The following is a 27791-nucleotide window of genomic DNA, read 5'->3' on the forward strand; positions in this document are numbered from 1 at the left end:
TTAGCGATTAACGACCCGCAACCCGGCATACGATTTATTTCCACCGGAAGATAGTGAAAAATTCATTACATCGTCGTGTCTAGCGTGTCGGTACGCGTATCCCAACGACGAACACGTACGCGTGGAAAATACGTTCTCGCGTCTGTTTCAACCGATCGCAGCGGTATTTACGATTTTTCAATAGAACACGCGCTAGCTGGTCGCGGTCACAGCAGCGTAAAATTTCGCCCGGGCGGATCTGCGTGTTTTCCTGGTGTGGCCGCGGGTAGCCAACCTGTTTAGCGCTGGAAGAGAAGAAAAGGTCGAAAAAAAAAAAAAAAACGTGTAAGAGGCTCAGGTGCAGGTATCTCCGGCGTCCGGCTCGAAAGATCGAGTTGCTCGATGTCTTCTCGAATGCCCCGAGAAATTTAAAACGTCTAAGCCGTCAACTTTTCCGCCCCTGTTGCTTGATGCCGTCCACCCTTCCTTCCTTTGCGCGCCTCCTTCTCCTCGACTTTCGCCTTCTTAGCGCACGCCCCCCTCCTCCTTCTTCTTTTTTTTTTCTTTTTTTACGTTTGTCGTCGAAGAATCGAGCGACGTCCGTGCTTTCGAGCGAACGCTCGATGGAAAATCGCGCTCTCCGACAGATCGATCTCGAAATAATCAATTTTACAACGATCGGTTTCGTCCGTCTCGGAGATATCCTCGATGACAACGCAGTGTTGCAGAAAGCAGACAGTATTGGGTCGTTCGATAAGTTTATGCCGCGGTGAGTTTATACTCTTGATGACGTGTTTTATGAATAGAGCGATCAAGATGATCAATCTTGCAAGATCAAGCGCGGTCTAGAGAAGACACTCGTGAGGAGAAAATCAATGAATCGCGAGCATTTAGATTCTTCCGGTTATTGTGCAATTTTTTTCTACTATTCCCGCGTCTTACATTCAAGTCAATGCCGTGCGAATAATCTAAAATAACGCGTCCAAGTTCTATGACTGGTTTCATAGCGCAGATACGCGTATCATAGACACCGAATATAGTAGACCGATGGAAGCGTTCACACGACGATTCTCGCGAGACGCGGTATCTCGCCATACTCGTTCCGCGTATCTCGACAACGATACTTTTCCAACGAAGACGATGGACGAAACTTAAAAAAAAAAAAAAAGAAAATGTCGAATTTCACGCGATACGTACGCAGCCTGCCATACGCCTACCACTCGTATCTCAGTGTGAAAGCAGCTTAAAGCGTTTAAATAGCAGAAAAATGAACGATACGAATTTATTGGACGATCTAATAGAAAGTGTGCTCACGTTTTTCGTCTCGTATAAGACGAGCGCTTGCTCGCTCGAGCCGAAGCACAATGGTCGTAGCCGAGTGGAAACCAAGTTTCGAGGTTTGCCTGTAGCCCCGGTGGATTGACAGCTGCGACGAGTCATCTTCCACCGCGTCATCGTGATCGTCATCGTGATCATCATCCTTATGGACGGCGGGCCACGATGATTGGCTGAAAGCGCATTTGTTTCGTGACGCAGCAGGGGCGAGAGCGCAGCGAGTTTCGTCCGTACACATACGCACGAGAATCGTACGTGCGTGTTTGTAAAGGAAGAGGGTGACGATACTCGGCAACTATAGCTCGCGCTGCTTTTACCGCGTTGAAAATTCGGCAACAGATCTAATTTCGATCGCAAGGGCGGGCAGAAAGACCCGACAAGTTGTATTTCCCAAATACGCATTGTCGATGGATCGCGTGTCGTCGAAGCTGTCTTCTTATAAAATTCGGTTACATGGTTTGCTTGAGAGATATTCGCGTTAAGAATGTTGGTTTCAAAGTTTTCGATTGCCATGTTAGACGTTAGATTTTGTCAGAAATTTCACGCATTTCTTACTCGTTCTCGCGACCAATGAATCTCCGCAAGCCGGCGTGTCGTTTATTTCTTGAGAATCGAATATTCGGAAACGAATAAAGGACAGCGTCGATCGGTCTCACCTGAACGGAGATCTAGCAACGATCGAACAGCCCGGAAAAGAGTTCTGCGAAATTTTCCGACTACGAATATCGAGACGTGTAGCTACAGAAAGATGGGCGAGGGACGATTTCGCAAACGCGAGTACACGCAGCACCGTGTTGTATAGACGCGTGGACGATCCGTAGCTGGAAGGTTGCTTCGTCACTGGACGGCCTTTGGGCTTCGCCGATGCATCGGGCGTAGCGACGAACCGAGACGGGGCTATACCGACGAATCTGAGGAAGAGAGAAGTACGATGTACCTGAAGCAAAGTATCCGTAGCGGCAAGGATAATAAATAATAAAGGTATAGGTACGGGAGATTGATGGCTGCACCATGACTGACGTTCCATCAATCACCTCTTCGCCCTTCTCACCAAGGATCGACCGTCTTCGTTCCAAGTACCTCCGACTTCGTTTTCTTCTTCGTTCGTCCCTCGACCATTCGCTCCGTTCCATCCATTCCTTTTCTCCCTTCGTCCTCTCTTTCCGTAGCTTTTTTCCTGCTCGCTATTATCGTACCGGCCCTTATTAGCTCGCTGCCTTTCGCGTTCCTCGATGAATCGAGAAATGACTACCTACCGCGGCCCAAAGCTTTCTCGCTCGCGGGATCCCACAATGACTGCGCTATTTCCGAATCCTCTTATTTGCTGTTCACCTATTAAACAGCCGGCTGCCCTCTGTGCTCACTCTCGTCGTGTTTTCTCATTCTTTCAGCACCATTTCCAACCAACCGAATGCTTCCAACTTGTGCACGACGACTCGTGCTAGTAATTCGTGCATACGTTTATCGCTGACGACTCGTCAGGGCGATTTTGGAAAACAAGTATTTTCCGTCCGTCAAGTTCGACGACTGGATGATACAATTATCGTAGTAACGATATCGCAAAACACCAACGATCCTCGACCATGTGCCTTCGTGAAAATTACAAGAATACCATTTTTAGCTTCATCGATGCGTTCCAGTCTTTTCAAATACGATATTCCCTGTATCGCGTGATTCTTACGAATATATACTTAATTACGTCTAATTGAATCGTGAATCGTAAAGTCGTGGAGCAAATCGTGTACAATTGTTCAACTTTCGATCAACGATGACTCAAGATAAACCCGCATAGCGTTTTACGATACCAATTTCATCGTATTGGGAGTGTAGCGTCTGACCGAAGGAATCGCAAAATTTGACAAAATTCGTATTCGTTGCTCGTCGTTCGGTCGCTCTAGTCGCGTGACGCTCGCGTTTGTCCAAATCGCTGATCGTCAGGGTGAAGCGCGTACTACTCGTGATATATTCTCTGGAATCTAGTGGTCGACCAACGACTGGTCAACAGTGCGTAGTGTCACTTGGAGAAAAAGGTGCAAACGTTGGCCGTTTCGATTCGCTGCGAAGGAAGAGGCAGACCTCTAGGGCCAAAGTATGGAACGTAGAAGTAGAGAGTAGGAGACTGCTGCCATCCGCCAACTAATCCGTCCCCTTCGGCGTATGGTGAGTGGCCAGGACGTATCAATCGGAAGGCTGGTATAAGTTTCCGCCGTTGTGGTCCGCCGGTACGGAGGTTAGCTGTCGTGGTCAGTTTCGAATTGCGGCGATGTCAGTGACAGCTGTGCTCGAGGGCCGCGTATTGAACTCACGTCCAGTCACGCTCCTTTATACCTACTTACCTTGCCCCCTCTTGCCGCCACTTGCTCTCTCTCTCTCTCTCTCTCTCTCTCTCTCGCTCAGTTTCACTATCTCTTTTCATTCTACCGCACTTTCTTCTCTTTCCTGCTCTTTCTCCTTGCTCTTCTCGCTCTTCGTCTCTTCCGCACACTCTTTCCAATCGAGTTTGCTCCGACTCGCCCGGTCCTGTCCAAAGGAAAGCTTCGAACGGGTTCGGTTCACCTAATGGGACACGCGTACAGCGCGCAGCCAATCGGTAATCATCAAGCGGACAAGCTGCAAGTACTTTATTAGGATGTATCGTTATTTTTTATCTTGAATCGTTTCCACTTGAAACGCACCTTTTGCTCTACCATCATTTTCGATTTCCTCGGAGCAAAGTTCTCGCTCGTTTCGCCCGGCCATTTTCGACTCTTTCGAAGCGAGTTTCTCGAAATCGATCGCGGCCCGACTCCGCCTAATTAAAGCATCTTATTCCCCGCGTAGGGATTACAGTATTTCGGCGATAAGAAAATTTCAGCGTATCGGGGAGCGTTGCCCGAGCAGAGTGCGTTTCGCCGTTCGCAAAGGCGAGGCAAGCGTGGAGAAAAGGGTAAGAACAAAGAGAAGAAGTCGCGGCAAAGAGAGAGAGAAAGAGAGGGGGGGGGAGGTGCATACCGGGGAGCTGTTTAACTTGCCAATTACTGAAAACCCTAGCCCATCGAGACGAGTATTAAACGGGCTTCCGACCACGGCTATATACCGACGTTTCTATTTTCCTTGGCGAACGTTATCCTCGATACCTCTGCGCTCTTCTCTCTCGTTTGGTAAGAAGGCAATACGACGAGTAAGAGCGAAGAAGACGGCAGGATTTCACGAGTGCGTTGCCTTCTCTCTCGCGCTCTCGCTTCCGTTCGTCTATGGACGAACTAAACTCGGCATAACGGCGGCAAGAGGAGCAGGCACGATATTACGGCAGCGAGTCGACGATGCTCCGGAGAACGAGATCGGTGGTCGTAAGGAAGAATAGGGGACGGGACTCGGGTCGAAGCATCGGTATACGTTTCGAGACGTTCACGACGTTCCAGGACGGTCGCTCAGGGACGCTTCGACGCAACGAGCGAGCCTTATCTTCGCTATACGCTCGTAGGGGAGGTACACGGGGTGCGGCGTATCAAGCTTTCACGGTTACTTCCGTTACTCTTCGACCGCCTAGACCTACACAACATACCTGTCCTCGTTCGTTACAAATACATCTTGCTTCTCTGTTCGTAGCTACGTTGAAACACCGTATCGCCCGCCGTAAGATCCAGGGTTTCCTTAGCTCGACAAAAAACAGGCACACCCTTTTTCTCTTATCCGGAAACCACCACCTCCCTTTCGTATTTTCGAAATTTACGAATCCGTCGGTCGTAAGTTGCTTCGCGGAGAGGCTGCAAAGAATGTTATTTTTCCTCGATTCTTATGTGGCTTGCGTATTTTTGGAAAGCGATCGCCGCGGTCGACGCAGAAATTACGAAAACCGTGACCGAACCGACCGTCCGAGCGAAACAACGGCGAACGCTCGGCGCGAGAAGGATAGACGACACGGAGCGACAAAAAGGGTGTCTTGACGATTTATAATCGGTGACGAATGGGCGCGATCGCAGGGAGCCCTCGTCTCTCCGGCGTTTTATAAATGTCGCAGAGCAATAAAGACGCTCGATGGATTAGCCGTGAGCCTGGCATTCCAAAGGCAACGGATTCTATTCTGGTGATTTGAAACCAGGCACGCGCGTCCAATGAATCAATCGAAGCCTCGCTTTTTTCTCTCCTGTCTCCTGTCTCGTGCCTCGGCCTCTTCTATCTCTTCCGATACCTTTATAGTTGGCGAACGACGGACGTTTCCACGTCGGACACGTTCGATTCTCGAGATTCGTCGACGACGAATCTACGAATACGCTTCGTCGCGCGCCTTCCTTCGGCTTCGCTCTTTCACGGTACAACGGAGCTGCGGGATGGTCGCCCCTTTTCCACCGAGTCGAGTCCCTCCCCGGTGAACCTCCGTCGCTCTCTTTCTTCGACGACGCCGTGACACGAACACGCGGTATCCCCGCTGTTCCAAGAATTCACGTACGCGTCATAAATAGTGGCCTGCTCGCACTCTGCCGCCTCCACTTCCCCTTCTCACCCCTCCGCTTCGATTTCTCGCACGTTTCGACGTTTTCCAATATTCCAAACTGCACCGATTCCATCTGGGGTCCCTCCGAAGCTTCTTCAACGTCGCCCTCTTTTCCTGTCTCTTCTTTGCCATTCGCCCATCCCTTGCGTTTCTCCGCAACCTCGCGAGTATCGACCGCGAGTATCCTACCCGCCACTTTTCGAATTCCACGTTCATTTCGTCAAAAGGACGAATCGATGACACGGCAGTATGTCAAACGTTCGTTGCATCAGGAATGTGTCTGTGTGCCTGTGTAATACGTATCTATTACGACTTTCGTATTATACGCGTTGGTCAGTGGATAGTTCTCCAAACGATCGTATATCGAGAAGAACGATGGTTGGGATTGATGGAGAAAAGCGATCTTTGCCTTCCGCGTTATTACAGTGGTCACGAAGTGTTATCGAAGAAGGAGCGACGAAGTAACAGTTGTGTGTAGGGACTTGGGAATATTTATTAGATGCTCTTGTACGTTTATGCGATACTCGTGAATGTATTTGAACGCGTCTCGTCTAAGAAGATGTTAGGAATCATAGCGGAATCTTTTGTGCGTTCGAATTTAATCGCGTACTTCAACTTTTCAAAATATCGTGCGTTTGATTAACTTAAGGAAATATATCGAGCTTTTTACAATAGCAAACAGGAATTGATTATGCACCTGAAAGCAGTGAAAAGAATTTCGTTCTTATTCGTTCTCGCCTATAAGATATAACCAACTTTTGCCGATTAACTTTTGGACAAAACACTCGAAACGTTCATTTTTCGTTTCAAAGCCTGTAAACAATTTCAAAGTCTTGCAGTAATATGGTAGTTGTCGGTGTTTTCCAACGTCGTTGAAAACCCTCCTTGATCTCCTCACATAATTTTATTCGCGTAATTTTAATTGTCATTATTATTTACCAACGAACGTTAGCCCTGTAACACAACAGGGGAAACTAAATGTAGGAGTTACAAAGTTATAAAGTTCCGGAGGTTATGTTGCGAGTAAAATAAAACGGGAATATGTCGTTAAATATAGAAACGTGTCACGTTATAAATAATTCAAATAATTGGAAACACCAAACGTGGGAAGTTGCGAAAGGATGCGGAAAAGAGATCGACTCGATTCGATTCGATGATGCGTTAGCATGTGTACATACCTTGGTAATCGCGTCCCCGTTTCTGTATTTATTTATTTATTTATTTATTTATTTAAACAGGAAATAACGATAAACCTGTAAACTTTGACATAGAAGACAACGCGATAGGGGAAGGCTAACGCAACGAATTTTTGAAACGCGCGTGTATCTCTCTGATGACGAAAGTGACTGCGCATCTAAAAATCGAGTCGGATGAGTAACGTTGGTTCTTTCAAAGACGCACCGATCCGTCTTGTCGAATGGAATTGGCGCCAAACGTTTTACGAGCATGCGCGCCACGTTTCATCGTCCTCGGCGTGGGTTTGTTGTGCGTCGACCTTTACCTAACGGCTCTCTCGGAGTCGCAGCGAGTTCCCTTAGCTCCTCTCCGCTCCCTTGGCCACCCTTCTGTAACTACCGCCGCGCAGCCACCCCCGTCGCCAACCCTGACCTGATTTATGGGATTCTCCAAGTGTCTACCCTGCCGACGCGCGTTTTCGAGCCTCCCTCCCAACTCTCTCCCTTCCGCTTTCCCTCCTGTCTGTACGCGCAGACAGCTGGCTAGCATTTTCACGAACGCGCGTTTCCTCTTCTTCACGCGTTCCGATCCTTCTCTACCTTATCACGCTTTTTTACGAATCGACTTCGATTTTTGCTTGATTTCTCCTAGTCTTACTTATTTGTTTCCTTGTTCTTCAACTGTTCACGCGTTTTCTTCTTTTCTCTTTCGCTTTTTCTTCCCGAATTTGTCTTCGTCGCTCGACTCGGTTAGAAATCGAGCGGAAAAAAAGCTATCGGAATATTAATCGCGATCTATACGTGGCGTCGAACGATCTTCGTCGAACGCGATACCGTCCCCCTGGCACCCCTGTTCGAAACGCCTTTCTCCTCTCTCTCTCCGTTTGCCCGCTAGATATGGCCGAGTAATATACGAGCACTGCATCTGTTCCCCGTGTGACGCAACGTCCTGCCATAGATCACGCTCAGGCTTTTAGAGAGTGAAGGCTGTTAAGAAAAGCGCGACGAGGACGGCGCGCGGACGCGGCACTACGAAGAATAAGAGGGACGAGGACGAAAGGATGGAGGGAGGCAGGCAGGCAGGGAGAGAGAAACGGAGTAAGGTTGAACGAAAGAGCATCGGAGATCCCTGTTACGGCCGAGAGAAACAGGAAAGCGAGAGAGGGAAAGCGTGGGACAAGGAGGGGCGAAGGGGCTGACAGGGTGACGTACTGTTGCCGTTAAACTCGGCAACAGACTACGACGTAAAGAGGAGTAGCTGCGAGTTCGCGACCGTTTCTCTCTAGAACGTCGCGACACGGAAAAACAGACAAAGACTCTCTCCTTTCGTCTCTCCTTTTTATCGATTAACGATCAACGATTCGGAACCAACGAATACGTAGACAGATATCGTTCGTTTGAAATTCGACGCGACGAGAAACGCGTTTCGATCCGGTTCGGTTCCATTTGAGAAGCTCGACGGTTATTCGCGGTGGTTCGCGACGAACGAGAAATGCGACGAGAGAAGGAAAAATAAAGAGTAAGAGAGAGAGAGAGAGAGTGAGAGAGACCAAGAGAAACGAAAGGGAACGCGATGGTAGCCCGGCGATACGCCGAGAAGCCGTCGCGCCGCGCCGCACGACGAGCAAACCATTCAGCCGAGATATACGAGCGAGAGTTTGTTCGCGCTTATGGCCTGCGTCTGGAAAGAGGGTGGTGTGGGCGGCGGAGAGGGGTACGAGGGGTGCGTGAAGGGAAGAGAGCTCGGTTGCCGCTTTATCGGAGCACCCTTATGCCTATTATGCCTCCTCATCCCCCGATGGTAGCGGTTTAACGCGGCCATCCCCTTGCCGCGCTAGTCGTTTGGTCGGTCACGACGCGCTGCCGAATACGGTCGAGTACGAACGAACAGAGTCGAGTAGCAGCGACGACGGCCGACGAGTACCGAGGTCGGGCGACGGCGGGTGACGCGGCGTGGCGCGGCGCGCGAATTAAAACGCCTCATAAATATCTGAAACAAAGGCGGCCGCTTTCGAGGGCGTACGGTGGAAAGATATACGGCCGGTTAGGATGGCTGGTAACGGGTGGATAAGAGAAGGGTCGGGAATTGGTTGTGGCTGCGCGGGGGACGCGATTCGGCCGTTTCGCCCATCGTTCGGAAAAACACAGCCAAAGAGGGTGGAAAATTCTTTTCTTGTATCTGGGCTCGCGTTAATCGTAGTTTTCGTCGACCAACGAATTTTTCTGACTATTCTGACTTTTTCTCTTTCAGGTAAGTAGTGGTCTCCGATCGTTTGAAAAGCGAGCGGCCCGCAGCCGTCGCACCGGACGGGAGACATGCGCAGCAAGCAGCAGCCGAGGCCTTCTTTTCGGTGGCCGCAGCAACGCGGCGATAATCTTACCGGTAAATATCTTAACCCACGCAAACGCACGTAGCGCAGTACGCACGAGCACGCACACGCATTCCCGTTTGCACGCATTTTTATTTTTCCGTAGTAATTGTACGCGCTTCTCGCGTCTTTCCATGTTACTTCTATGCTTTCCATCCTTGTTTGCTAGATTGACAGTCGAACGTCCGTATCGCTGACCTTCGATCGGTATAAAGACAATGCAAACGCGTTTACGAGTACGTATCTACTTGCATGCGTCCTTCTTTCGCTGTATCCACGTCTAACTGCATAGCGTGTGAAACTGTCCATCGGCTACAGCTAAATCATTTCCATTTCTTTGCTCTTCCTCTCGCTGCCCTTGATGGTTGGTTCATAAGTTACGGCAGGTCGTTGTTAACTTGTTAACCGGAAAACACGAGTTAAATCGCCGTCCTTGCTCTATTTTTACTGGAAATAAATTATGCTTTTCGAGATCTTCTACTCGTTTTATCGACTCTTGATTCCCTGATTACAGCAGAATCCGGTTAACAGGTTAAAAGAATACGTATCGTACGCTGTTATCGCGTAGAGACCGAGTCGAGCGTATTTCTTTATTCGGACGAGTCGACGTCGAGAGAAAGAACTGTCGAAATGGTAGTTCGCGGCGCTGTCGCACAAAGCGTGTTGCGTTCTACGCCCGTGCGTGCATTTCGGTAGAGAAATTAGAAATGCCCGGAGAGATTTATTGCCGGTTGCGCTGCGCGCAATTGTCGCAAGAAACGGAAGATCCTCGTCGCTCGTTTCTATCGAGAATCGGTCCACGGAGCGCAAACCAAAGAGACGATGGTAGTCCTGGAACGAGACTCGCCTTTCGTTCCCAACGTAAACGCGGCGCGCGTTCTTGCCGCTGATTTACGATACCTCGATCGCAAATAGCTATCCAACGAAATCATGTTTTGATGGGAAATCGCTGTCCGTTCGACGCGATAACGCGTATCCACGTTCGTTCGAACCTCGCGCGATAATCGGGCCCGAGCGCGACAACGCGGTCAGACGCAGGCGTTCGTATCGGTGCTTTCGCTTCGTCGAGAACGGAAGTCGCCGCTTGAGATCTACGACGTCGATGGATGGATGACTGGGATGGTCGATGTTCGGTTACGATCTTCGATCACGAGGATCGATACGAAAACGGTCGAGGAAACGAAATTAGTAAGACGTCGTGATAGGTTGGGCTTTCACGGGGCTCTCGATGCGATTATCTGGCTGATTAATCCGAAAATATAGATACACGCTAATTATTCGATCGTAGATACTCACGCAGTCGAGTTTTTATAAACGCAACAGAAGCGACCTGATCGGATAAACGTACAGATATGATCCCGCATTGTGGACGCTAAAGCGACCACTGTCGCGTATATTCTTCGCCCTTTCCCGCTTCAACCTGGGACGCCGTATTAATTCGCATACGGAACAGGTGGCAGGAAAAGAGGGCAGACGGGTCTCGTGTCCCGTAACACGGAAGATTGCGACGAAAGCTAGTTCGTGCAAGAAGAGGTTTGATGGCGCGCGCGTTCTAGAACCTTGGATGACGCTCGAGACAGGGCAGAGATATCGAACGATCGCGTCGCTCGAAAGCGGATAACCGACGCGGATAAAGTACAAGTCCGCGTGCGTGTGCCGGACAAACGGGGTCGTCGAGGGACACGCGACTCCTCTCTCCAATAGCCTCTAGCAGGGAATCGTGCCGGTCTCGGCGATAACCCTCGAATGACGTGACAAGCGAAATCCTGTATCCACGGTCCGGCTGGCGCGGGATATCGGCGGACGTCTAAATGAACCGTTGTACCTTCTGCTTTGATTTCAAAGAGCGGATCCCTAACAGCGGAGGAATATTCATTTAAATATCTGTCGATACTCGAGTCCGACGCGAGGGTTGCACCGATGTCAGCGCCGGACTTATGTGCCCTCCGCGTTCTCCGTTCCCTCTTCCACCTTTTCCCTCCTTTCCTCCTGCACCCGCTGCCTCTTTCACCCTTCGCCCCTGCTCTCTTTCTCCACCTCTCTCCCGTTCCAATCCCGTCCCCGTATCCATCCCCGTCCTCTTCTACGGCCGCACGCGTACCTACCTGTCTACCTGCCCGCGTTATATGTATCTATACACGCCCACCAGTCGACGTCTGATCTCTGTCGCGGATACGTTCAATCCCGCACTTTGTTCGTCGCCAGTCCAATTCTATACGATCTCTTGGTTACTTCCACGCCAGTGTCTTCTTTCGTCGCTTCCTTCCTTTTTCACGCCTCTTTTTCTTCCCTACTTTCCTTCGTTCTTTCTCTATACGACCTCGACGTTTCCCCTCGATATATTATATATTGTACGTTTACTTATGGGATAAACCTATCGCCACATAAAAGCGTACGTCAAAATTTCTATCAGTTAGTCGTGCAGAAATTCTCCAACTTTTTAAATTATGTGCTCCTACGATAGTCGTTAAAAGAAGACAACTTCTTCGTATCGCTGTATGCACCGAACTAGTTCGGATAACTTGGATCGTCGATCGATAGATTACTTTCTACTGCGAACAACTGCGAGCAACGTTATCGTCGATTGCATTCGCGGAGGCGTAACCTCCCTTACGGTATTCATACTATCTCGGACGAAATTATAAAAATCGTAGCTTGAAATTATTGTTTGCTCTTCTCTTTTTTTATTTCGTTTTGAAGCACTCACCGTGTGAGCAATACCGAAGAACCTACGTCGGTTAAATAAATAAATAGATAAAAGACAAGACGTAGGAGGAAGACACACGCTGTTCTTATTTCTTCGACTTTTCCTCAGGATTATCGTTCTGCCTCGGTTCCCCTTCCGATCCTCTTCTTCTCTCCGTTCTACTTTTGCACTCTCCTCTTTCGTCGGTTCTTCCTCCGTCGCTTTTTCCTCTCCATTTTCCTCGCACACTCGCGGTTTTCAAGCTTCTTCGCGATTCCCTTTACGATTTCGCGCTTTACGAGCACCGTTTTCTAAAGCGAACGCGTGCAAAGCAAGGGATAAGTAGCGACGAAAGTAAAGAGAAAATCGAGCGGAACGACTCGGGGACGATCTTCGCGCGATAGCAAACACCTTTCCGGTAGCCGTAGGTGGGTGGCGGTGAACCGAAACGGTTAGCGCATCGACGAGGTAGATAGAGACGAACGGGCGGCGGTAGAACGAGAAAGGACCGCCAGGGGGTGTGGAAAGGAGCACTTTGCGTGCGTCGTTTAAGAGAAGCTTAATGCCGCCGTAAAACGCGCTAACGACCGACTCTCAGCCCTTCTTCGTCTTTCACGAGCTATCGTCGTTCTTTAGCTTCCGAAACTGTATTCCCTCTAGCGAGACACTCTGCACCGTCGACGCTGGTTCCCATCTACGAACAGATTTAACATTCCTTTTATGCATCAGAAATCACATGCCCACTCGATCGTCGCGATTTCCGTTACGTGACGCAACAATTAAACACATTGCAGACGAACGAGCTTCCTCGTACGTTTTACCGGAGAAACACACCGCGCGATCTCCATTTCCCTGCTTCTTCGCATCGGATACTAGTTGTGCCGTTGCCACTCGAACTTTCTTCCACAATACTTTGCCAATCGATAATGTTATCAAATCGAGGAACAACAATTTTAGAACAGCTGCAAATAAAAATCGTTGTTGCAGCGCAACAGTACGATCATAATGTCATCGAGTCATCAGAAATAGTCCAGGGAATCGACAATCGTTTATAAGCAGGGAAAACTCAACGACGCGAAACTTTTTCGAATCGGAGTATCTTTTCCTCTCCCTTTTCATGAAACGCAGGCTTCTTTGTTATTTCATTAGCCGCGAATCGTTAATCGGCTATTCGAAAGTCGCGTTCCTTCTTCGATTACACGGTCTCTCCACCCGTCCATCTCGAGAAAATGCAAATCAGGAAGTTGGAGCGTCCACCCCCCAGCAACTTTCTACCATCGGTCTACCATGACAGAACTCTGACGAATAAATACGCATCTTTCTACGAATCTACATAATATGCTTACCTTGGGTTTTTTTCCGAACTCCGGTTACCCCTGAAAGAGACTCGACCGCGTTAAGTTGCAGCTCGAGGCAGTCGAGTAAAAGATCTCTCGTTCTGCAACGATCGAATTTTCCTTTTCTTTAATTTTTTCGGGAAAATAAAAAAAGATACCGTGGTTAATTTTCAGTCGATACGTTCGAAACTGTTTCGACGATACGTTCATCGTGTTACGTAATCGCCGTAAGTGTTTTTGTAATTATATCACGAAGTAACTGCGTTTAATGAAACGATAAAGTTGCGAAACCGGAGCAGCAGTTGCTTTTGTAAAAGCACTTAATTCTCTTCGACTAGCGACACGTAAAATTTCGCTAATAATATTAGTTGAATTGCGCAACACAGCCCTGGCACTTGCTACGTGTGCGTTGCTCTCGCCGCGGGTGTCGTTCGCTCGCGTCGCGTCTAATTGATCCGAATGGACGCGCCTTCGATACGTCGTCTTCGATTATAAAACTGGAAAAAGAGGAAACAGGGCGGACGACTGGCGGAAGGAAGGGCGGAAGAAGCAACTGCGTACTCCCCGAGGGTAGCGCGCCGTATATTCCCTCCCTCTCGACAGTTTCTCCCTTCGCATTTCCGCGGGTAGTCCTACTAGCAGCATTTTAATCCAGCGAACCGACGTCACTCCACCGCCCCGAATAATCAGCCTGAAATTCGTTGCGAGCGTAGGCAGGCGAATTGTCGCGAAACGCAACAAAAGAACGAGATATTAGTCGGCTGCGGCTGCTGGCCAAACTGTACGCTCGGGAACTGTCGTGTCGCGACTGGGGAGGAAAGTACGAGCGACTATACGGAGACCTGCGAGGGCTGACATCGTCGACCGCAGTTGAATTCATCCTTCCGGGCTTGCCGGCGACGACCACCAAGTCCAGAACGCGATTACGATCGCGCCAAGGATAACAAAGACGACGTGGAATATCGTAGACAAATACATAATTAGACCACGCGTTGGAGGAACTGGATGGCCTTGTACCTTGCCGTGACGATCCGCGCGCTCGATTATCTGGATCGCGATCTCACGTTTACCAATCGATTAATAATCTCGTTTTCTAGCTTGTGCGTTTGCATATACGCCACCGCGGGACGTTGATTAATCGGCAATTTATACCGCGACATAAGAATCGGCATTTTTCTTCTTTTTCAATTACGCCTCGTCGTATCTGGCAAAATGTCCAGGTTGAAAATTAATCAGGAACGGAGAACGGGTTTCTCGACGATTAAAACCGTTTCGTACTGTGAGCGCATTCCGTCTACCTAATACCGGTTCAACGAAAGTTCGATCGTAGACAGAGATCGTTCCGTAACGGAAAAAGGAAATGGAGAGAGAAAAGGAAAAGAAAAAGAAAAAGAAAAATACGAGAATCCGGTGTACTTACTTACTTTACTTGCATACAGTGTAGCACCGATGCAACGTAAAATCGAGCGAGAGTAAAACGTTGACGCGGCCAAGTGGAGTCGGCGCGAGACGCGTTGGTGCATCGATGTGTGTTGTTGGTTGGTTTGGCTCGAAGAAGCGGTAGGAGCGAGCGGTACACGGGAGTGTAAGGAGAGCGGAATGAATCGCTGCCACTCAAGGAGCAACAGACGGACGTGCCGGACGGGCTGACAAGGCCGTGCTCGTTCCTCGCTCGTAGCTCGCCGATGCGATGCCGCGCGCCACTGAAACGCCATCCGCGCGTACGCTTCCAACCAACCGCGTCGATATAACTGTCCACTACCGATAACTACGACGAGTTACGGTTGCTAAGCGCGCCTTCGTTCCCGAGATCGCGTCCAAAGAAGTTGCCTGTCTCTCCTCGTTCTTCGACTCTTCGGGCTCTCTGACTTTTCGTCTTCGTCGCGTCTCACCGATCCTCCTCCTCGCCTCCTTTCTGCCTCCTTCACACCGTCGATCCTCTCACACGTTCGTCGAGCTCGCGACGAACACCGTGATGCGCCGCGTACATTCGGTCGTCCATCTATCTGCGTGTCTCTCGTACATAACGCCTATGCCACGGTTCTTGGATGCGGCTTAATTATAATACGGAGATATTTATTGCCACGCGTATCGTCTATTTCCGTCGACGACCGTAGGAGGACCGGGCAAAACCGGGTAAGCGATATCGCGAAAGCGACCCGACTGGCTTCGTGATTCGCCGAGGATCGACGAGTCGATGTTTGCATGACGTGAACGGACGAGAAGTACGCTAGTGTTCGGTTTAATAGACGCGTTTTCACCCTTCTCACAGTGGGCGCACAGTTGTTCTCACCAAGATTTGGATCTGCTTCCATGGAGTGGGCCTCGACCTTATCTGCAAACCGTGATCGACGTACCTTCGGTTGGATGGTTAAGAATCATAATGATGTAAGTCAGTTCATTGCTAGTTATCATAAAATACTGTTCTGCGATTAATGATACAAAGAGTTCCTTATATTCCGTCGAGTCATAACGACGTGTCACGGCAGACAATAAATTAATCGATTGATCGATCGTGAAATTACGTGCAACGTACGTTTAACATTTGTAATACGCAGCTAAATCCAGATATTCTCCAAGTCTTAACTTACATCAATATGAAAAATACAATTTTCCTATCTTCGAGCAATAATCGCGCAACTATCCTAGCCAAACCTCTCTCGAGTTTTTCCAACAGAAATTACGACAGACGTCACTACGCTTCACGAAATTTGTATCAGACGAGTAAGAGAATGTAACAACGAATGCGCGTTCCCATCAACTTTCGTTCCGGTGACTATTGCTCTTAAAAATATACATAATAATACACGAAAAAAGAAAAAAAAGAAAGAAAAACAGAAGAAAAGATTGAACAGACGGAACTGTTGAGGCAACCGTGACAGAAGGAGTATGGCCAGAGTATCGTTCGGCGAGCGAAGAAAAATTCGCGCGGACGACGGGTGAAAGTACAAAACGACTGAAACGAGGCGTTGGACGAAACGTCGAGGGAGATTCGCGGAACGAGCGGCAGGAACACGGTCGCGACTCGTGGATCGCGATTCTCGCCGCGAAGTCGCGTGTTCTTTCGCTTGAATTTATGCGAGGGCGAACGATAAGCAGGCGGCGAATAATACGGTCCACAAGCACCTGCCAGCGGGCGGCGCGGTAGCCTCCGGTCGTTCTTAATTCGCCGCGATCGTGGCCACGGACGACGCTCGATCTCGCTAGATGGTATCGCGGCCACCGATCCCAACCGTGCCTTTCAAACGAACGCACAATAGGCTTTTCGAGCTTCGCGTCAAAAGTATCCAGCTGCTTCTGGTGCCTCTACTTTTCCGGCTTCGCTCTTACATTCACCTCCGTCGACCAGATAGCAACGATTCGCGACTCACGGCGAATCGGTACGCGATCGTTTTCCGTTCGACGCGCTTCCATCGACGTCAATTATTCCGATTACACGCTGTCCGGTTATGCTTGTCGGAATCAATCGCCGCGACATCGCGTCGTAGGAATAAGAAGAAGCCATCGAAGAGACCTCGCTTTCGCCTCTCTCTCGTAGGCGACGCATCGCAATTAATATCCCCGTCGTGACGACCTCGATCCGTCTCGATGCACCTGGCTTTCGTCTCGTCCCGCACACTCGGACGACGACTCGAGATGACGGGACTGGAATTAATATTCGGAAACAAGACCACTGGACCCCGCTTGGGTTTCTCGGCTCGATCCCGCCCCGCCCCGTCCCGTCCTATCCCGGACTGTCCTGTCCCGTGTTTCGTCCGCGACGTGCTTCGCCACACATCACCTACGTACTTTACGTTCCATGTGATTCTCGCTGGCTCGCCAAACTTTGTGTCTATGCATACCTTTCCATCGATAAGTCTTTTTCATTCGTCCGTTTATTTTTCTTTTTATCGTTATCAAACGTATTAATAAAATCACGGCTCATTGCTGGTTCACGAAAGTGTCGAGAACTTACCGTGGAAAGTTTGTACGCCTTGTATAAGCTCGTATGCGTTATATAAAATATTTTTCAGAGATTTCATCGCCGATGTAACGAAAGATACGTATTTCGTAAGAAATTCTGAAATTCGTATCCAAATTCGTACCGTTCTACCGAATATCGAGACTCATTAACGCAATGGATAATCGATCGTTTAATTAAATATACGGCACTGTTAGTCGGCAAAAGAAAATTCGTTGTACTCGAAACAGCCGAAACAGAGTGCGACTTTTCAATTCGTTATACTTCTTGGGATGCTGAGATGACTCTTAGTTCTTTAAATGCCACGCCATATTTTTCGTAACGTTCCAACGATCCAGTTGGACATTTTCCGCAAAAATCTATCGATCTATTTATACCGTTAAATCGTTTTAGCGTTCTTAGCGAATAGTTTCACCTTAATTCGTTAGATTTAAACACGAAGAGACAAGAAGAGACACGGACGTACACCTGTAACGAGTATCCCGGAATTTCTAAACTTAAACTTGATTAACGCAGCGAAATACTTTCGTGGACCACTGTACGTGCACACCTGTGTACGTTACACGCGCTTATCTCGCGCATTCTTGCATCCTCGAATCGAGCAACGTTACACAATCGTGTCCGATCTCTCGCGAGGCGAATATCGGTAAACGATGCTCCGTACGTTGAGCGCGATGCGTTTCAAAGGCACATAGGTGTCCGTCGTCGAAGTTTAATCGACGTTTAACGCTTGTCTAGATCTGCGGGAAGCTGTAGGACGCGCGCGCTTGTAGAAAGGGGCTCGACGGAGCAGGAAGGAGAAAAGGAGGAGAAAGAGAGAGAGAGAGAAAGACAGAGAGAACGGAGAAGCAAATGGACGCGAAGTGGACGTCCCGTCCGTCCGTCACGTTGCTGCCGTCAGATTATCGTTCCGACACTTTCCGAGTTATTCCGGCCTTGTGCCTTTTCGTTTCGTTCGGTGTTCGCTTCTCTCCTGCAGGAAGAGGAGGATCGATGCTGTCGTTCTTCTGCTTCTCCAGGGTGCTCGTCTTCGGACGACCTCAGCAGACACGCTCCTCCTTAACCGACGTGTTCGTTTCCAACGGAACGAGAGACGGAAGAAGTCGGACCCGGAGACGTTGTTCGCGTAAATGTTGAGTGATCGAGAAAGAGACAGGGGAAGAGAGACAGAGACACAGAGAGAGAGAGAGAGAAGGGGAAAGAAAAAGCGAGATGGTATAAAGAAAAGAGACGAGAAGAGAGGCAAGAGCCAAGAGCCAAGAATCTCGTACCTGCGTATTTGAAGTCCGGTCGACCCGTTTGACCGGTGTCGATCAAATTTCCGAGGACGAGATTATTCAAGGCCGACAACGATCGAGACAAAGCTCCTTTCGCGGCCGTACACCTCTTCCCGACGTCGACTCTTACTTTTTCTGCTCTCTCGCGTTTCCACCCACCTTCGCGCCAATTTCCAAAGCTTCTTCTCTCGGCTTCTGACGGCTGTTCTTTAATTTTATCGAGAAAAAGAAACAGGAAAAAATTGAGCGAGATGCTCGTATTGCTACGAATCTCGCGGAAGTCGTGTGACTGTAGAAGGATGCAGTGAAATTAATCCGATTAATCGAAATCATCGTTAAAATACTTGTAAATCCTGTAACGTTCACGACGGATAAATAATAGCAGTACGTTTGAAACATAGAAATTTTGCGATATATACGACAATTTTTACGATATTTATTTCAGACGAATTAAATGGGAAATTTCCAAAATTTGAATTATACGATCGTAAACAGCGTGTATGGAATCAACGACAAAATAATCACACGAATATCAAAATTGATCGAAATGACGATGAAAAAGCGCGAAGTATATTCGAGGGAAATTCCGGCAAGCCGTCAAACATAGCACTACAAATTTCACATCTTAAATGTCATCATAGTTGACCGGTACTCTTCATCGATGAGTTTTACGACAGATACGATTAACCCTCCTGCGTTCTCTTAGGTCGTTCTGGATCGACTCGTATCTCTCTATCTTTAGAAAGTTTCTTAGTTGCAGGGAAATTTTCTTAAAACATCGATTGTCTTTCTCTCAGGATGATATAGCTGGGAGATTTTAAACGATATAGAAAACTATATCGTTTAAAAAGAATTGTGGCAGGATTAAAAATATATATATACATAAAAAAAAATAGAAAGTACATTTCGCACGCATCCACCACATCAACCGCGAACACGGTAGAGTTAATCGTTTCGCAGAGATCGATGGTTGGCGTTTCGCGATCGATCGTTCGACGTATCGCTAAACGTACATTTTTTTCAGCCACGTTAAACGCCGCTATCCGTCGAATGATTCGCGGTGAACAATCGTTCGATCGCGACGACAGAGAGAGAACGTGCACGCGAAAATGCGCGCGCGACCTCGTACACGCGCATCATTCAATTAATAATTCAATCATCGTTCCCGATTGGATTACCCTTCGAACGAGGGGAAAAAAAGTCGGGACAAAAATAAATGAGAACGGGCAGAGGAAGGATGCGACGCGACGCGATGCGACGCGACGCGTTGCGATGCGATGCGATGCGATGCGATACGACGCGTTGCGATGAGGCGCGGCGTGAAACGAACCGGCACAGGATGACGTTAAACGCACGCGCCTATACGTTTACCAAATTATTTCAGTTTTGTACGACCTTATCGATCGGCTAAAACTTGAACTGGTTTGGACGCGGTTGTGACACACTCTTGGTCGCGCCCTTGCTGCTCGGCGCCTCGTTCTCGTTCCGTTTTATCTTTACACTTTGTACGGATAAAAATCGCGCGATTCGGTCGGACGCGGTTTTCGACAACGGCGATGGACGTTCGTTGGAACGGAGGCTGGCGAACGGAGGAAAAATGCTGATAGGCGGTGGTCGCGCGAACCGCGTATCCCGACTGCTAATTATCGGGCGTTAATTGATGCAGCGTCGCGCTCGTTACGCGTCTATCATTAGGCAACGTAAAAGTGTACGCGAACGGAGAACATCAGCGGCGCGTATTAAAATGCAAACATTCGACTCGGTTTGGACGGTTTAATGCCTCGTTCGATTCGAGCGCGCCAGCCAGGTAATTAAATCGAATGAAATTACGAACGATTAATGCTCTGGACGCGTCCGTGGGTCACGAATCAGCGCGAAATCACCGAGTACCCGGCAAAAAGTATATTCCGGAAAGAGTTATTTCATTGTCCGCGATCTGAATTTTCCCCTACTCTCTGGTCCCGTATCGTCCGTCGTTCTCTCGTTCACCGACCATCGTGCTAACCGTCCTCTTCGCTCCGTTGACTCTTGGAATTTTCGATTCGTCCGACCCGTTCGCGTTCCGCTTCGTGTTCGTGGATATACTCGCGGAGATGAGAGGCGGGGCGGCCCACGAGAAAGAAACGTACACGCAGGCCGAAAGGCAAAAAAGGAGGCTCGGCGTTATATTTTTGCGGTGTATTACGTTGTACGAACCCGGAGCGGGTTTCATCCCCACCATTCAGCATGGAGGCCATTATCGCGAAATACTGCAGATGCATCCACGCACACGGCGTCATTTTTGGACATTAGCATAGCCGCGTAGCGTGCACGAACGCGGCCGGCGGTCGCTGTGCGCGTAAGTTAATGCTCGCGCGCGAGAGACCGCCGCGACATTTCCCTGATGAAGTCGAGCAGCGACGCGTAATAAGGGTCGCGAGAGAGACGGTCCGCACCGGCCTGGACGTACGGACGAACGAACGATGATAAAAGGAATAAGAGGAAGAGAGAAAGGGAGAGGGTAGGAAAGGGTTGTGCGCGGTAGTCAGGGCCGGATCTCGTTTCTCGGTGCTTGGACGAATATTTCTCTGTCCGAAGAACGTTCGACGCCGGACGAGGATGCCGTGTCGCAACGATGCAACGGGTACGGTAGGTCGTTGCACGAATAATTTCCTGACGCTGGAGCGAAACGCGAGCTGCTGGAAGGTTGACCGACGATGAGCGCGGAGACGGTGCTGAACGTGAAAGCGGCAGCTCGACGAACAAAGTGGTCGCGTGGTTGCGCGCGCTACGGTATCGAACGTACGGACGCTGGCGAAACTCAAGGTGGTCCACTACATCCCTGGGTGAAGTTGACGCGCGGGGTGGACCTGTCGAGGAGAAGGGTCGAGGCTGGAAGCGGACGTGACACGGCCGTCTTGTGACCCGTACCGTCCCACCGACGCTCCGCTCCTTCCCCGTGCAACCCTCTGCTGCCTCCTGCCCCCTGGCCCTTGCCCTCCGACCCCCTGTGTCCCCACTTCCCAGTCCACATGCCACCGCGTCGACCGACCGCTGCTAGTCCGGCTCTATTGTTGTTATTATTAAAGGGGGTCGCTGGGGGTGGTTGCCGCTCGGCTGAGAGGGACGATGACGGAAAGGAAGGCGGCGTCTGCAGGTGACAGATGAAACAGCTACCCTCTCCCTCGCACCCTCTTTAGATCCCCCTTGTTCTCTCTTTGCGTTTGCTCTCTCCCTTGCTCGTTCCATCCTATTCCCTATCTCTCACCAACTCTGTTTCGCTTTCTCTCTGGCTTTTTCCTCTCCGTTCTTCCGTCCAATGCACTTGTTCGCTCGCACGCACACGATCCTTCCTACGACGAACGAGACGGAGCGAAAAGGGGGCAAAGGAAAGGGGATCGAAGCTTTCTCTCTCTCTCTCTCTCACACACACACACTCTCTGTCGCTCTCTTGCTGCAACGAAACGTTCGTCCCTCGTGTACCACACCCCACGGTCTTTCGGCGCGGATGTGTGCCGTCGAATGCTTCAGCTTTCTTCGGACAGCCGAGTTCAACTTTCGACGTATCTCGACGGACGACGTATCAATCTGGATCGTTTAATCGACCCCGGGTATCGTAGTTACGCGTGTACGCCACTCCAGAGATACTGCGTACGTGTTGAAACCACGTTGTTCTCTCTTCGTAGGGATTCGGATGGTGGAAAATTCGGAGAGAAAGACGCGAAAACGGATGAAACGGATATCGAAAAAGGCGGGCAGCGAGCGTAGCAGTTGGTCGAGGTTAGTTTCATCGCGGTCCGGTGTACTTTCGGGGTCTGTCGACGAAATGGACAGCGCGGGACACGCGAGGAATGCGCGTTTCGCGTTCTCTTGGTCGTGCTGGTGAAGAAAGGAGGTCGTGGCTACATACGTTTACTACGAATTCTCTGCCGTTTCACCGCGGAGGACACACCGTCCCAGACCACTCCGAAATAACTCTACGTCACGGATCGTCACCCCCTTTAATCGTGCCCGGCACCCTACGCTAGGGATAGCAGGCTCCGGCATCCCGTTACCGTTCTCTGCGTCGACGAGATTCGAGGATTCACCGGAGATCCACGCCAGACAAAACCAATAAACCACTCTCCGGGACGATATTCGGAAGTCTCGTGGAAAGGACTCGGACTGACTGCTTGTCCCGCGTCCCATCTCCGCTTTTTCCCCTTTTTCGCTCTTCCGTTCTAACGACACCAAGACGAAATCCTCTCTGATCAACTTGTCCTGTCGTTCTGTCGCGTACGCACAATGCTGTACAGAGAGCTTGCACTCTACCCTTGATAGATACCTATTTGCCATACAGATACGTAGGAGGTGTTTTGCACGATTCGTGAAATTTTACGCGACTCGAATGACGAATTAATCGATACCGGCGAATTCTCCGATATAATTGCAACAAGTTTGCTAATAAACTGATTGAAATTTTGCAAAATGATGTACGAATCGCTGCGATTTGTCGAGAGTCGTTTCGTTTAATGCAAAATTGCAAAGTTCCGAATCGTCTAACTAATCTGTAATCTGTTACCCGCGCATTAACCAACGTTACTGGTTTGCAAATCATCGTGCAACAGGATTGTTCGACATACTCGTTACATTTTCAAAGTGTACGATAGTAAGAGTGAAATAAAAATGTTTCCTCGCTCTTAATTCCTTACTTCTTGATACGATAACGTGCGCTACGTACGTAGTTTCCTACGGTTTAGCGTACTAACGTACGAGTACTAAAAATTCGATGCAAAAATGATCTCAGCCGCAAGCGTATTTTATATATTCGCAACGATAACGAAGTATCCAAATACCGGCGTATCGTAGCGACAACGGGTGTGGTTCCTGCAGCCTTTTCCTACTTTGGTCACGCTCGTATCGTCCGAGGAAACGAACGTCTATCACGATCGCGTGGACTCGTTCCAAGGAACATCGCGTTGCTCTTGTAACGCTTGACCGATGCAATAATTTAGAACGCTGCGGCGGTCGAACACGACGACGAAAGCGCAACGCGGCTAGCGGGCCGGTCACGTCCGTCAACTGGAAGTCGTCCGTCGTCTCTTCGGACGACGGTGGACGCCCAGGCGTCGTCGCCGTTCACGGCATTGATCTGTCGGACGGCTGTCTTGATATCGACGGTGCGGCGGGGAGGGTGTGGAACGGCGGCTGCTAGACGGCTGCCTACTCCCTTAGCCCGCGAAATAAGCTCTCTGCCAACGTCCACGGGTACGCTCGCGATTGTACGACCGTTCGTCGAGCCGAGAGAGAGAGAGAGAGAGAGAGACGAGGGAAACTCGTAAACCGGAAAAATCGCAGGATGGACGAGACGTAAGATACGTCGTTCGAGAAACATTTCGCATTCGATCTGGTTGCCGTGTGTTTACCCTCCTCGAGGGATGCGAAGGATTTCGCCTGCCTTTCCCTGCACCGGCGTCATCCCTGTCTCCTCTCGTGTCTCTATTGCTCCGGTTCGCAGGAATTGAGATTCGATGGGATGCTCGACCGATGTGCTCGCTGGCTCGTTCGTTCGCCGTCACGCGGCAAACGTTAATCGAGGCAAATTGAACGCCGCGCGGTTCTCGACGCTCGATTAAGTTCCCCCTCGACGATCCTTTCCACCCTCGCCGAGCTTTCAGCACGTCGCTTATCCGAAATTCCGAACCCGCTACCGGATGCGTTGCATCGAGTACGAGTCGTTCGCTCACGTTCCACCAAATTATCGCGAGTTTTCCTCGTGAGAATCGACACAACGGGCGTACTCGGCGCCAAAGAAACACGGTAACCCCTAAACCGGCAGCCGATCGACCGGCCCTTAATCACAGCCCTCGGTTTATGATCTCAGACAAAATTCCGCGAACTAGCCGCGGGATCGTTATTGCGGTAAGCCCGACAAATTGTCAGAGGATCGCTCGTTCCACGGACCCGTTTATACCAGAACCACACGGTGGGTGTACACCGTCGAATTAAGCTCCGAATTTCGCTCGATCGCCCGCAATTACGAATAACCCTAATTTTCAACCTTCTCGAGACGAGCGGACGAGTTTATTGCTCGGCCGGAGAATCCAGACGAGAGAAACCGTTCCACGGCAACCACCGGGGGAATTACCGCGACCGAAGGACCCTGTTTACAGCCGCGTTCGTTCGATTATCGTTCACGGCTGCGATCCACTCTTCCACTCGCCGTTACCGGTTAATCCGTCGTGGTCGTGTGTCCCATTCTCTCTTTTCCTTTCCTTTCCGAACGTTGCGATTATATCGGCGAAAACGGAGCGCGGCGTAACGCTCGCGGTGACGAAGAAAAAGAGCAGAGACGAGGAAGGTCACGAGAGGGAGGAAGTATAGGGGCTGTAAACGTGGCTATACGAGAAGAAGGCGAGGGCTCCGCGTACAGTAGAAACGAATACGCGCGCAAGTACCAGCACAAGGAGGAGGATAGGAGGAGGGCTTAGGTTAGGTTGGTCGCCTGACCCGGTTGACAATCGATTGACGGCTGTCGCCAAGACCCTTCAGCCTTTCCACCTTCTAACCCGGCGAACTTCCCCGATCCAGTCGATGCCATTACTCTCCTTCTTTCTTAGCTACCAGTACCTGTCTGTTCCGTCGGTTTCGATAATTTCTAATTATCCTCTACCACGGGATTAATACAATGCACAATTGGAAAAAAACTCACCCGTTGTCTATTTTTCTGATTATCAACGAATTAAGATCGTGTGCAGAAATTTCGAAGTAGAATATATCGTACACGCGTCTGTCGGAGAGACGGCGAGTTGTCCTTGGCGAGTTGTTCAAATTATTACTACGCTATATAATCGTGCATATGTATGACAGCAATTATTTAACCGATTACACGATATCGAAGAGCCCCGTGTTGTTACAGTTTCCATGGTCAAGCAATTGACTGGACTCGAATGCCATTGAAAATGGCTGGAGTCCGCTGAAAGTAGCCGTGTTCTCACCTTTACTCACTCTATTACCTTCGCGATTTATTTCCTGTTACCCTTAAGAAGAAAAATGAAAATATCAAGTTTCGACCGATGCTAATTCGATAGCCAAGAACCGCGATACGTTACGGTTGGAAATGCGTGCGAGATTCAGATAAGCCTAATTTATTATTCTTTCGCTCGCATAGCGAAGTACGATTAGATAAATAACGCGTATCGTTTCGAAATGGTACCACAGCGAAAACTCACCTTTGCTCCAGCAACGGTGAAAAAACGCATACCGGTGACGAGTCACGAATCGACTTTATTCTATCAGCGTATTTTTCCCTCGTTATTCGTAACCATCCCCCGTTAACCGAATGCAAATATAGCGGAACGGCGAAAGATACATCGAGACGCGTGGAAAAAGATTCTTTGGTGGACGTTGTGCACGGACGATTATGCCCGTGTACGACACAACACATGGCAGCTTTCGCGCGCATACATACGAGCAACGACCCACACACGCACACACACACACACACATACGGCTTCCATCTCGTTCCTCGTACACGAGTCTCTTTTCCACGGTCGCCTGTGCACACGGAGAAAGCTTCGTGGAGGTAATAGGATGGGTATACACCGGGCGGTGTTGGATATTATTTGCCGAGGACAGTGACAAACGCCCGTCAACGTCATTTCCACTCGCAACGTCGCGTCGGCTTCCTGCGACAGTACCGACACCGTGTGCGATATCACCCTCTCCACGACACCTTCGCCTCTTCCACCTCCTCTTTCTCCATCTCTCTTTGCCCGCTGCCCTCCCTCCCGTGCAAGGCGAGCTAGAAACGTGACGAGCATATCTAGTTCTGGACCGACTCCTCGTCTCTGGCAGCCATCAAGAGGTGCCTCTGGTGACTGCGAGACGGGACACTGCTCCCGTCGTTCCGGTACTTTGGCCTTTCGATGCGACGCGACGCCCGACTCGCGGTTCCGCCTGATTCGCGACAACTTCCTGCGCTCACGTATTAACCCTCGCAGCGTACAATCCGTGAAATCTCGGCGTACGAAAGTATTTCAACGTTTGCCGTAGAAAAATTCTACGAATGTATAGCCGAGATCGTTCGAAATTTTATTCCTATCGGACGGTGATAAAATTTAAAATCGATGGGGCAACGTACGTGGTACGAGACACGCGGCGTTTATTTCCAACGTTATTGCACACGCTTAGTGTATCAAAGTATCTTTCTTCGTTACAAACTGTGTCGTACGAGAGCCGATCGAGTCAAACTCGCGTATTTTCGTACTTTCGTAATCGTTTTCAGCGTTCGAAGCTTCGGAAAACGATGTCGAGACGATGCCGCGACGCTTATCCAAGTTTCTGCGTTATCGTACGATCGTACGTTTAATCGAAACAGAGAAAATCAAAAACTCTGAATCGTATTCCTGAAACGAATTCACATACAACGTACCGTCACCGTGGCTCTCCGTAGAATAGACACGCGGCTGGTACGTTGGACGAACGGCGTTTCGCTGGCCGAGGGCACGTCGCAAAGGGTTAAAAGCCAGCGAAATTTGTGCTCTTCTTCGCGCGGTCCATTATCATCGGTCCGAAGGAAAGAAAGCGCGTATCGTGAAGTGGACACGAGACGAGGTAAATTGGAGTCGCGACCGGAGAAATCGTCCGACCGGCGAGTAGCAAGAGTGGGGTTGGTTAGGCAGAAGGGTGTACGGTAACCGAGGTAGGAAGGGGGTACGACGACTGGAGCGGACGGGAGGAGTCGGCAGGAGGGAAGAGAGGGGGGGCGTAGGTAGTCATTATGTGGAGGGAGGTGACGTCACTGACGGTGACGGATGGCTACACGTCAGGCAAGTATAAACCCCATGGTACCCAATAAATTATTGCAACTATAAATTACTTCTGTGCTCACGATATAATGCCACGGCTACCGCCGGCACGATGGTGTGCGTGCACGTACACGTACGCGCGTGTGTGCTGTCGCGTCGAAGCCGAAGGTGGGGCGTGCAAACAAAGGTGGTACGATCTCCAACTAACTAGCCACGGTACGGGCACCGTTAACCCCGTCTGTTATTGCCACTCTTTCTCGCGTCTCCTCGTCTCATTCCGCGGCCCTGTACGCCAACCCTTCGTCCACGTTGCACACCATCGTTTTCCAACCTACATATTTTACGGTACAATGTAGAGAATCCGAGATACGCGATCGCCAGCTGGAGCTAAAGAGGAAGGCGAATAGAGAAACGGAAGGTGAATCGAAGG

The 27791-nt window shown here is 49.8% G+C and overlaps 1 protein-coding gene across 4 annotated transcripts in view; it reads left to right on the forward strand.

Moving 5' to 3' along the window:
- LOC132911176 (protein tiptop) overlaps positions 1-27791 on the forward strand; it is an 89738-nt gene that overhangs the window by 45204 nt on the left and 16743 nt on the right. For 3 of the 4 annotated variants that reach the window (XM_060967589.1, XM_060967591.1, XM_060967590.1), the window contains one exon: positions 9215-9346. The exons of the other annotated variant lie outside the window; for it this stretch is intronic. In XM_060967589.1, coding sequence (XP_060823572.1) covers positions 9280-9346 — 67 coding nt within the window. In that variant the 5' untranslated portion in view covers positions 9215-9279. The remainder of the gene's footprint in view (positions 1-9214; positions 9347-27791) is intronic. 4 annotated transcript variants of the gene reach the window in all.

This window comes from Bombus pascuorum, chromosome 10 (assembly GCF_905332965.1).
Source record: "Bombus pascuorum chromosome 10, iyBomPasc1.1, whole genome shotgun sequence".
Classification (NCBI taxonomy): Eukaryota; Metazoa; Arthropoda; class Insecta; order Hymenoptera; family Apidae; genus Bombus; species Bombus pascuorum.